Source organism: Myotis yumanensis, unplaced genomic scaffold (assembly GCF_028538775.1).
Source record: "Myotis yumanensis isolate MYYU_CA2020_CCGP unplaced genomic scaffold, mMyoYum1.0.hap1 SCAF_18, whole genome shotgun sequence".
Lineage (NCBI taxonomy): Eukaryota > Metazoa > Chordata > Mammalia > Chiroptera > Vespertilionidae > Myotis > Myotis yumanensis.
Window position 1 is genome coordinate 23,122,660 of NW_027223769.1, and position 12,212 is coordinate 23,134,871.

At 42.4% G+C, this 12,212-nt stretch overlaps 1 protein-coding gene across 1 annotated transcript in view; it reads left to right on the forward strand.

Annotated features, from left to right (window-relative positions):
- GLG1 (golgi glycoprotein 1) overlaps window positions 1-12,212 on the forward strand; it is a 108,375-nt gene that overhangs the window by 85,544 nt on the left and 10,619 nt on the right. Inside the window, exons 13-22 of the mRNA XM_070398267.1 lie at window positions 1,137-1,223; window positions 2,736-2,798; window positions 3,481-3,594; window positions 5,231-5,319; window positions 6,243-6,360; window positions 7,090-7,182; window positions 9,400-9,537; window positions 10,855-10,978; window positions 11,645-11,787; window positions 11,977-12,078. Of these exons, the coding sequence (XP_070254368.1) occupies window positions 1,137-1,223; window positions 2,736-2,798; window positions 3,481-3,594; window positions 5,231-5,319; window positions 6,243-6,360; window positions 7,090-7,182; window positions 9,400-9,537; window positions 10,855-10,978; window positions 11,645-11,787; window positions 11,977-12,078 (1,071 nt within the window). The remainder of the gene's footprint in view (window positions 1-1,136; window positions 1,224-2,735; window positions 2,799-3,480; window positions 3,595-5,230; window positions 5,320-6,242; window positions 6,361-7,089; window positions 7,183-9,399; window positions 9,538-10,854; window positions 10,979-11,644; window positions 11,788-11,976; window positions 12,079-12,212) is intronic.

Below are 12,212 nucleotides of genomic sequence, written 5' to 3' on the forward strand. Positions count from 1 at the left end.
ACTGGTGCAGGAATTAGACGTTTTCAGGAAGCAGTGGCTGCTTACGCAGATCTGTTGAGCCTGGAAATGTCATTTTTAGCAGTTTGCTTTCTGGGCCTACTATAGCTCTGTCTAGTTTATTGTTAGAAAATGCTTTTTGTTTGCTTTCTGCTGCCTCTGTCTAATGAAACAAGGGATATAGTCATACCGAATCCCAGGAAACAGTTTCCTTTCTTACTGCCTGTAAAGTAACATTGAGAAAGCTGCATTGTGAAGCTAAACTTAGGACATGGTTCCATGAATGGGATTTTTCCCTTAGCCATTTATTTTACTCCCAAAAGTATTATGCATTTTCCTTTAGGGTTGTATAATTCCTACAGCCCTTCTCCTTCCTTCCCATTCTAATTTCAAAGTCGAGATTCTTGCAAAATAGTAAGTTAAACTTGGTCGTTTAACTGAGAAATAGCTGTTGGTGTGCTTTGAAAAAATGAGCTGGTGTTATACTTAACAGCCTCTAAATTTCTAAGAGAAATGGTAATAGATTGATGCTACAAGGTAGTTCCAGCTCAGTTTCCAAAGCCCAGACAAGACAGCTTTTACAGAACCAAGCCCTAGTGTGCTCACTTGTTTGGCACTTTCCCTCAGAGGGTCCCTTATGTGGGCTAGAGTTAGAATCCCAGACTTGCAGGAACTTCCAGCTCTTTGTTGTGTTGAAGATGCTGGGTCTCAACATACTTTGCCCATAAAGAGTCTTAAAATAGTTCATATCTTTCACTGTGAATTTATTGTCCAATGATCATAATCAAAACACAGTAATTAATGGAGTGACAGGGTGTTGATGGAATGGAATAAAGGCCTGATAAGATTTTTAGACTCTGAGGACACCTGAACATTGATTCTTGCTGGTTGTCTCAATTTGGTCTTCTGGAGGATTCACATGGCTGACCCCTCTTAACCACCCTGTTACATCAAGTAGTTATCTTTCCAATCATCCCAATTTGGGAAATAAGTAAAACTTTAGTGTTCTGTTCAGTGAAGTAATTTTAAAACAAAAAGAAAAGAAGGACCACTGAAAAGGAAGTAGACACTGATATCTCAGCTTCCCTTTATCATTTATGTAATTGACAAACCCGAAGGGATTGCCTTTTTGTTTCCAGGAGCTTGAATGCCTCCAGGATCATCTGGATGACTTGGCTGTAGAGTGCAGAGACCTGGTCGGCAACCTCACCGAGTTAGAATCGGAGGTAAGCAGTTTGCAGCGCTTAGAAGGAAAGTGCCCTGTCAGCAGCCTTTCCTTTGTTCTTCGTCCTATGTTTCTAGGGTCTTGAGAATACAGATTCTCTGGAAAACAAAAGAAACCTGTCACTTTCTGTTTGCTTTATAGCGAAGAATATTGTGATACTTCCTGAACTTTATCCTTTCCTCATTTCTCCAGAAAAACTCTCTATCTGTTTAGCTCTTTGGTTTACTTCATAAATTCAGTTTATCACTGTGATTAGACCAATCTTTTCTTTCCCCTCTAAGAAAAGATAGCTATATTTTAAATCTCTTAATCATATTCAAGAAGAGTATAACATTTCTGTTATCTTCAGCTCTTTCAATTAGGTCATTTGCTAATGTTTGTGTGTTTAATAAAATTAAAGCCTGGGATTTACAGTTAAACATGGAAGATTGAATACATATGTTTTTCCCTGTTCCATCCTGAAATCCACTAAAATAGACAAAATAAAATTTAAACCTCATAAGCTTAGGTATATTATTTAAAATTCAGAGCTTATTACTGGGAAGAGAGGCAGCTAAAAATGTTTAAATTGTTTTGTGGGGCAGAGACCCGGGAAACAGAAAACTGCTTTTTTAAAAATTTTTTAAATTTTCTTCAGAGAGGAAGAGAGAGGGAGAGAGAGATAGAAACATCAATGATGAGAGAGAATCATTGATTGGCTGCCTTCTGCACACCCCACACTGGAGATAGAGCTCACAACCCGGGCGTATGCCCCGACCGGGAATCGAACCAGTGACCCCTTGGTTCCTGGGTCGACACTAAACCGCTGAGCCACACTCAGCTGGGCAAAAACTGCTTTTAAAAACAAACAAACAAAAAAAAAAACAAGCCTTTTAGAACTATTTAAATGGTCAATACATAAAATTAGACATTTCTCAACTAGTCTTTTTTCTTTCTATTTTTCAAAGGTTTATTGCTTTCTTTCATGTTCTGACAACTCCTCTCCCATTCACGTTGTTCTTGTGGGCTTATGAGGACATTCTGGGGTGTGTAACTCTTTAAAGGAAGCTGTTATTTCAGCAGCTAGTACTGTCCAGTGCTTACTCTCTGCTTAAGGGCATTGAGTGTGTGTTCCAAGAGGCAGTGGTTTCTCACTTGGTTTGAGGACAGTGATCTGGTTTAGGAGCTCATAAACTAAAGATAGGTGTCAGTTGCCCTTGTTTTCATTTTGAACTGCTTAGCTTTTTGGAAAAACTTGAAAGACTTTATCTACTCTGGTATTATTATTAAATGCTTTTTTTCTCCTCTCTTCTTAATTCTGCTTCTAGCAAACTTACTTGCCTTTCAATGTATAATGGAGGTGCAGTTAGTTCTATCTATGCTGGGGCTCTCTAACTTAAAGACTAAAATAGTCTCCAAATGTACATAACAGATTATTTGCCCATCAGATGCTACTAAATTCAGAGAAAGAAACTGCTCCTTTTCCACCCCTGGTTCTTCCTAAGGCAGAATTAATATATTTAATCTTCTACAGGATATTCAAATAGAAGCCTTGCTGATGAGAGCCTGCGAGCCCATAATTCAGAACTTTTGCCACGTAAGTGATGTCTGGAGAATCAAGGGTTAGAAACAGAACTGAATTCACTAGGACTCTGGCCCCCAAGTGTGTTGTATCATCTCTGTCTTCAGCATATGTTACTCCTGAGTGGCCAACTTTGAGAAGTTGAAGATGTAAACAAAATCAAGAGGGGATGCCACCATCCTGGGAAGCCTTACTTGGTCATCCTTTATAGGTGTCCAGATGTGTGCTTCGCAGCAGATGTTGGGATGCCCTTTAGAGAGGGACCGGGAAGGCCCCGTGGGCATGGCTGAGTTGCTTCCAGTACATCAGTGCAGGACTTGTTAGCAGTAACAGTGGCTTCCCCTTCCAACTGTCTTCTTGTACCTGGATATTGAGCAAATTCTGTTACTTTATTACTTTATTCAAGTATTAGATTATCTAATTGTGGGAGCAAAACACACCCAGGAACCATGAGGACCTGACAACCAGGAAGCAAAGGAGTAAAAGCATTGACTGCGTAGTGCATGTTCTTGTTGGAGCTTCGCGCAGGGCCGCTTGCTGTGTGAATTTTATTCCCTAGATGTTTGTCCCTTGTAACTTCTCAGGCTTATTTTGACATAATTTAATATATACCCTGTTTGCATTTTTTATGGACTAGACTATAAGATGTGTTTATTAATTGTTACAAATGAAGTGTAAATGTGCACTGCCTTTTCAGGATGTGGCAGATAACCAGATAGACTCCGGGGACCTGATGGAGTGTCTGATACAAAACAAACACCAGAAGGACATGAATGAGAAGTGCGCCATTGGCGTCACCCACTTCCAGCTGGTCAGTAACACTGGGCAGAGCCTTCTTGCCTTGACTGCTCTTGTGAAAAATTGTTTTCTCCAAATACATGCCCTATTTTGACTTGTTTTCAATAAATGTGTTTTTTTCCTGCTATGGCCAGATGCTTTGTTAGGCTCCTGAAAATTCAGTGATAAATACAATGGAACCTCAGTTCTCAAACTTAATGCATTCCTGAAGGCTGTTCGAGAAATGATTTGTCACAAACCAAATCATTTCCTCCCAGTAGAAAAAATATAAATTGAATTAATCCATTCCAGACCCTCCAGTGATTCCCTGCTTTAACCTTTCTTATATATAGTACATGTCTAATGTACTGTTTAATCTTTTTAAAAAACACTTATTTTCTTAAATTTATCGAACCATCCCCTATTAGCTTTGAATGAATCACTTTAGCATTCATTCCAGTGGTGTCTTTCCAGTCAGCATGCAGCATCTTTGTTTGTTCATATATTACTGCCTCAGAAATGGTTGTCACTGGCTAACTGCTTTTTGTTTATCAAAATCAACAACAGTTTTTCTACCTCTCCAGTTGTCTGTGATCATTGTTTCTTTCACACCATTAGCAATATTAGCACTCTTGATGGTCTCTTTATGTTTTAAAACTGTGCTAATCATTGCTTTCCCCAGCAACAAAACCATTCTCTCCTTTGTTTGTTGCCTGAGAGACGCTTTTTGTCATGCAGAGGTATCAGCATAAAGGGTTGTCAGTTTGACAACAAAGACATTTTTTCTATGAACAACTTGGTAGAGAACTGAGAGGGAGAATTTCCAGAAATGAGGTTTGACTGTATACAGTTGGTACCCTTAGGGAGTGTGTAATCCATTGGGGATAGAGACAGTAAGGAGGCATTTCCTGCCTCAGTCACATTCCTTGCTTTCATGATGTATTTTAGCCTTTCCTTGAACAGTCTCAGTGAGATCTGCTATTTTGGGTCACTGTTCATTGCAGCCCAAATATGTATCAATACACTGGACTCTAAGCCTTTTTTCCCCCCCCTTAATCATGTTACCCAGATCTGTCATAATAAGAAGGTTAAGTCATGCTCTTCTTTGTTACCACATGTCTAACGGAAGTGTTTCTGGTAAAGCAAGCATTTTCTTGCCAGGAGGATGCAATCCAAGCATCTGTGTAAAATTCCCCTCTTCTGGGGCATATAGCCTTTGACAAATGGGTTCAGGGCCTCTGGGGTGGAACACACAAACCCTGCCCTGTGGACTATGTTCTAGTAAGAGGAAGACACAGATAGAATCAGGTGAGCCTATGAAGAAAAATAATGCATGAAAGGGTTGGAGGATGAAGGAGACAAGGGACTGTAGAAGGAGGTAGTTGAATAGAAACGCCAAGGCAGTGACAGAAAACCAGGGGGAGATCTGGGAGAAGGGTCCTTTGGCCGAGGGAACAGCATGTGTGTGACTGGAATGGCAGGGGACTGCTGTGCGTGCAGCAGAGGGAGGAATGGGGAGGTTAGCAGTTCACAGAGGCTGTGGAGACAAGGACCAGTCATGCAGAGGCCGGAAGGCTGGCTTCTGCAAACTACGAACACAGTGTCACCCAGCACTGCTGGTTAGGACTTGCTTCCAAGCCTCTGACTTTCTTTTTCATTGTTGTTTTTAGGTGCAGATGAAGGATTTTCGGTTCTCCTACAAGTTTAAAATGGCCTGCAAAGAGGATGTGCTGAAACTTTGCCCCAACATAAAGAAGAAGTAATGTAGCTTTTAATTGATTCATTCTGCTTCTCTTAAATGCTTTTTAGCTCCTGAATGAATATCCAAGCTGTCAGGCAGCCTCCCGCTGTCTGGTAGCCCAGGAGGCCTCCTGCTCACCCTCTGAAAGTGTGGCCAAACACTGCCTTGTCTGGACATCATCCTTATAGCTGCTGAGCCACCACTGGTGGTGGTAGTTCTGATGTGGGAACCTCGTAGACTAAGGAAGCATTTTTAATTTTCCCAGTTGGGGCTATGTCACTGGTGGAGCAGATGGAGGTTGTGTACTTGGGATCAAGTAGCACTGTGACGACGAGGTTAGCTGACTTCCTCCCAACATAACTCCACTCAGTCGTGTCTTCAGGGAAGGAGTGGCTTTACTGAGTTAGAGATATAGTGAAAAACAAAACCTTATTCATTTAGGAATTACATCTTAATGAGGAGAGTGATGCGTTTGTGGAGCATGACTACCTGAATCCTTCCCTGTCACTCTTTGCAAAGGCACATTTCTATTTCTATTTCCCCTCATATAAACCAATTTCCCATTTTGCTCCGGTTTCTATACTTTTCAGGAATCAGTTTCACAGGACGTACATCAAAGCCATGGTTCAAGTTAAGAGCAGCCTTCCTCTCTGATCACATGTTTTTTAACAAAACAAGTGTTGAACTGTCCTCGCCTCTGTGGCCTCCCTGCCACTCAGGAATATGGTCAGCATTTGGGCTGTGGCCCAACTTTTATGACATATACAGTCAAATTGTTGCTTTTAGAGTTCTGAGAACACAGACTTAAAGGAAAGGCATTCAAAACATGGTAAAAGGGTCGTGAGTTCTGGGAGGGGGTGTTGTGCTGGCCCAGCCCAGCTCTCAGCCGCCTGCCCTTGGGTGGCTCCAGCCAGTCCCAGGCCTCCTCCTTCCCTTGGCAGGGTGGACGTGGTGATCTGCCTGAGCACCACAGTGCGCAACGACACTCTGCAGGAAGCCAAAGAACACAGGGTGTCCCTGAAGTGCCGCAAGCAGCTGCGGGTGGAGGAGCTGGAGATGGTAATGCCTCAACCAGAGCGGCAGACCCAGAAGCCCTGGGGCAGAGGGGAGGAAGTGGGTGAGGGGTGAGGGCTAATTGAAAGGTTTTAGCCACTATTGGGCTAAAGTTTTACCATATGACAGCTTCTTGTTTTACCTTGTATTTGAATGAGAAAATACTTTTACTGTGTGAAACAAAGTCCAGAGCAAGACACAGCTGTAAGCATGCAATACTGTCATTGCATAGTAATGCCCGCGGGATCAAAGGTCTCTCCTTTCACTCTGCTGTTCTTGCCCCAGCTTTGCCAAAGGCTGCTTTCCCTCATGATGGCTGCCTGCAACCCTGGGCCACCTGCCCCAAATTTATCTCCAGCAGGAAAATAAAAACAAGAGAAACCTCCCCCAGCATGAAAAAAAGATCTTTCCCTTCAATTTGATAGTGTCAGTTTGAGGTCTGTGCCCAACCCCTGGACAACAGCCGTCTCCAGGGGAGTGCCAGGCACTGATCACCACGGTGAAGTGCAAGTCAACCACAGTGTGCACTATAAGAGGAAAATTCTATTGTGCAAAGAAAGTCCAAGGCCATGCAGCTAGTTAGTGGCAGAACTGAAACTAAATCCCCATTCTCCTGCCACTTTGCTGTGGAGAAGTTGTGGTTACCAGACAGGATCCAATCAAAAATATGTAGAACATTTGACATCTCCAGCTCAGAGTAACCTCCCTTTTCCATGCTGGTTCCCGCTCCTGCAGACAGAGGACATCCGTCTGGAACCAGATCTGTATGAAGCCTGCAAGAGTGACATCAAGAACTACTGTTCCACGGTGCAATATGGCAACGCCCAGGTAACTTTTTGTTGTTTTTTAACTGCAAGAGTAATGTGAAGGTGACATTTTACTTTATTTATTTTGTGTGTGTGTGTGTGTGAAGATGACATTTTAAAAATTAATTCTTTAGTGGGATAGGCCTCATCACATCCTATCCAACCTAATCATCCTCTCACGAGTTACGCCAGACTTTTCCCAAAGTTTCTCTTTGTCTCCTGTTTATTCTCTTTCCTCTTTCAGTTTCCATGTCTGCCTAATAATCTCTTAATGATCCTTCATATGCCTCCTCCTCTCTCTCGCTTTCCCAGCACTCTGCACCTCTGTAGTTAGTCATTCCCTCACCATGTTCCCCTTGCAGTGCCTCACTAAAGGCCACACAAGTATCACCTAAGAAACTTTTTAAAAAAATACGTGGAAACAGGGACCTACCCAGAATCATCAGGAATGCAGTGCAAGCAAATAACTTTTTTTAGGAATAGTCCAAGGATTTACTTTATTTTTTTCCATCACCATGTATCTCCTTTATGCCCTCTTCCACCTCCGCCCTCTGCCCCTTGCAATCACCACACTGTTGTCCATGTCCTTGAGTTCTCTCTCTCTTTTTCCTTTTTGTTCAATCCCTCTGATTTTTTTTTTTTTTTTCATGTTCTCCCAGTAACTCAACTGCCCCTTCTAGTTCAGGGCATCGCCATGGAGCTTTCCTTTGAGATAGTGGCTTCATTGTCTTCTTGTCCCTGGTGTTGTTGACGCAGAGTCTTAGGGCAATCTGATTCTCACTTCTATTAGTTAATCTGCCTCTGAGTTTTCTCTTTATCTTTAATAATCTGTATTTTCACTGTGATATAATTAGGCATTCTTTTTTTTTTTACTTCTTTATTCTGGTTGGCTTTTTCAGTCTCAGAATTCATGCCATTCTGCTGTTTTCATTCCCAAGATCTGCAGTTGGTTCTTTTCATAACCTGTTCTTGCTTATCATTTAGCATTTCCTTCTGTGTTGTTCTGAGGCTATTAAACAATATGTTTTGATTGTGCTGTTACCTTTTCCCTCAGTTATTTGATGATTCTTGGTTGTGCCTTGAGAATTTCACAGAAGTCTCGTGGCTTTATACTACAGCCCTGGCTACTGCAGCTTTCCATCTGCATCGTTCACAGAGGATAGAGGGAAGGAGTCAGGATATACTTAATTCACTACCGTAAATCCATCCTGTGCTACTCCATGCACCCACTCTTCCCTCTGGCCATCACCTCACTGTTGTTTGTGTCTGTGGGTTACTCATATGTGTTCTTTGGCTAATCTCTTCACCTCCTTTCATCCAGTTCCCCCTCTGACAGCTGTCAGTCTGTTCCATGTAGTTATGCCTCTGACTCTAGTTTATTTGTCAGTTTATTTTGTTCGTTAGAGTCCACATATAAGTGAGATCTTATTTTTCTTTCTCTGACTGGCTTATTTCACTTAGCATCATATACTTTATGCTTTTATGTTAATCCACTCGTCTTTTTTACTGTACTTGTTTGTTTATATAAAGTTTGCCCTGTGTGGGGTAAGAATTGGGTCTAATTTATACCTGGCCTCTAATGCTCTATTCTCTTGTGGTAACTGGTGAGTTGAACTGAACCTCCTGGCTTGTGCGTGCAGTCTAGTCAGGGTTATTGCTCTAGAGAAAGCCAGAGAGCCTCCTGTTTGCTTCAGAAGGAATCTTGACAAGGATCAGCTGGAGAAAGCAAAAGAAGCCAGGGATCCTGAGTGGGTTTCCTTTCCTTTAGAGCTCAGTGCAGCCTGCTATTCATTATTTTTAAAAATATATTTTATTGAATTTTTTACAGAGAGGAAGGGAGAGGGCTAGAGAGTTAGAAACATCGATGAGAGAGAAACATCGATCAGCTGCCTCCTGCACACTCCCTACTGGGTATGTGCCCGCAACCAAGGTACATGCCCTTGACCGGAATCGAACCTGGGACCCTTGAGTCTGCAGGCCGGCGCTCTATCCATTGAGCTAAACTGGTTAGGGCTATTCATTATTTTTATATGGTTGGTTTACTATGAGCTCTGAAGTTATACATCTATAAATATAATTCTCCTTGGTAAGGAAACTCTGATTCCTATTACCTAGGAATTAGACATGGAAGGTACTTGGATAGAAAGGGGGATGTACTAAGATCTGAATGCTTCAGTCGGAAGACGTGGATTATCAATCCTGGTGCACCCCTTAACTTGACCATTACCCTACGCCCTAGATTATCGAATGTCTGAAAGAAAACAAGAAGCAGCTAAGTACCCGTTGCCACCAGAAAGTTTTTAAGCTGCAGGAGACAGAGATGATGGACCCAGAACTAGATTATACGCTCATGAGGGTCTGCAAGCAGATGATAAAGGTAAGAGGTCCAAAACCAAGCACTAAGCACAGGGTGAGTAAAAATGACAGCATAAACCTCTTTAAATGTCAGAGGAAATTCATATGATCTTCCCGTTTTCATTGTTTATACAGCTAAGACGTGGTTCTCAAAGTCTGGTCCCAGACCAGCAGCATCAGCATCCCCAGGGAATCTGCAGATTCCTGGGCCCCACCCAGATCTGCTGAATCAGAAACTGGGAGTGGAGCGTCTGGTTTAAAGCTCTCCAGACGATTCTGATGTACGTCAAGTTAAAAAAAACCAACCCTGAGCTAAGATAACAGACCTCACTTAGACCTGAGCCACGAGTAACTAGAGGTCCAATGAATATATGATTGGTTTTGGGGGCGATTCATGGTGGTATACTGAGAAAGCCACCTTCAGAATGTCCTGACATTAATCCACCACCATGGAAAGGCTTTTCCATTTGACAAGTTTTTTGGTTCATTTACTTCTGCAGTGAACATTCTCTACAGCAGGGCTGACTTGAGAACCTGGACATCAGTTCCTGGATCTACCCATTTATACAGAGATTAAACTTAAGGTTCTGACCACTTACTTCCGCTTCCCTTTAAGATAAAATGCTACTTTTCAACCTAGCAAATAAATTCCAAAGAGAATTGTGAAAGTTAGAAGTCTTTTGGTGGGCCTGGTAGAATTGAGTCCTCTGTAAAAATGGAAATATCAGGGTTGGGTTTGCAGAAACTTGATATTACTTTTATAAAGATCAGTCAACAGTTCACATTCCCATATTCAGATGTCATCCCCATACTAGAATTAGCAGGTAGAGATGGAATTTTTTACTAGTCCAAAATGGAGCTCTGACTTCAAGGACACTCACCAGTGTATAGGGACTGGCCCTGTAGTTAAGAGATAAACCAGATGGGTCCTTTCCACACATCCCTGTTCACATTGGTTACTGGGTAATTCCTGAGTTTCCCATTGGAATTGGGTAGATATTTGGCCACCTGGTACAATTAAATTCATGCTTGATAATACTTACGCTCATGAGATGCCACGTAATGTAACAGCCATGAGGGTAGGGAATCAATCCTATGTATACTAGGAGACACTGAGGTAGGAGAAAGAAATGTGAGAGCTACAGTGGAAAGTAGGTACAGAGTAGGGCTTGAGGCTGAATGCTTATTCACGCTTAGTCATTTCTCTTGTACCAAGTGATACCTGCAGGCTGCTTCTGTCATAAGCTTCTCAACAGATGTTTGAGTAATACAGGTGATGCAGATGGTGTTAATTGCCATGTTTGAATAGCTATTTTTATAAAACTTTGATTCTTTGCAGAGATTTTGTCCAGAAGCAGATTCCAAAACCATGTTGCAGTGCTTGAAACAAAATAAAAACAGTGAATTGATGGATCCCAAATGCAAACAGATGATAACCAAGCGCCAGATCACCCAGAACACAGGTAACATCCTGGCTTGGCTTTCTGGCCCGCACGTAATGGAACTGAGTGGGCGGGTCCATGCCTCATAAAACTAGGTGCTTTGTTGCTTGGGAATTTTCAGGGAGAGCGTGGATGTAAGCAAAAGGGCTTAATCCTCCCTTGAATAGTATCCAGGAAAACAGAACAAAAGCCATGGGAAAGAAGAGGCTGAAAAAAATAGAAAACTGCCTTTGAAGGGCTTACAAAAGAAATCAGGGCTAGATTTCTTGAAAAGTCTAGAGATTTAATAAAACTTCACGCATGTGGCAGGTGAGTATATGGGTCATTCATTTTAGAGCAGAGAAGTTTTATCCCTGAGTTACCTTGTAACTAAATGGCCAAGGTGAGTTGGATATTCTGTTCTCAGTATTTTCAAAGCTAACTGTATGGGGAAGGTTGATGTTTGTGAGGACTGCTCAGAAGATCAGTCTCAGACTCTGAGCAGCTGCTACGCCGTAGAGGGATTCCTGGTTTGTATTTCTGACTAAAAACAAATAGAGCTCAGCATATATACATTCATTGAATAAATACATCAATGGTTTATTTGTGGTCATTGATATAATATGTCCCTTTTTGGCAGGTGGCTCTCTAAAAACTTGTGAATCCAGTTGGAATATTTTATCATGTTCTTAACACTTTTTGCTCTAGATTACCGCCTAAACCCCGTGTTAAGGAAAGCCTGTAAAGCCGACATTCCTAAATTCTGTCACGGTATCCTGACTAAGGCCAAGGAGGATTCAGAACTGGAAGGCCAAGTCATCTCTTGCCTCAAGCTGAGATATGCTGACCAGGTAAATTGGCCCGGGCTCTCCACAGAGGTGTGTTCATGGAGCCGCCTCTGTTCCTGGCACTGGTTCTCGTGGGAAGGCCTCACTCGCTCCTACTGCCCCAGGACCTTTTTATACCTTCCCCACGTCAGGGGCCAAGTAAAAGCTGAAGTTGTCTAACAGCCTGACATGTTCTCCCGTTGTCACATGTAGCGCCTCTCTTCAGACTGCGAAGACCAGATCCGGATTATTATTCAGGAGTCTGCTCTGGATTACCGACTCGATCCTCAGCTGCAGCTGCACTGCTCGGATGAGGTAGAATTGGGGATGAAACCGGTTGTGAACAGAGTTGGTCAGAGAAGTTTCAATGGAGCAAAGTTCTTTACTCTCTTTCCCTGAGCCCTGGCTCCAGGGTGAGTTGAAGGGACACCTTTAGGCTCTCCATGGTC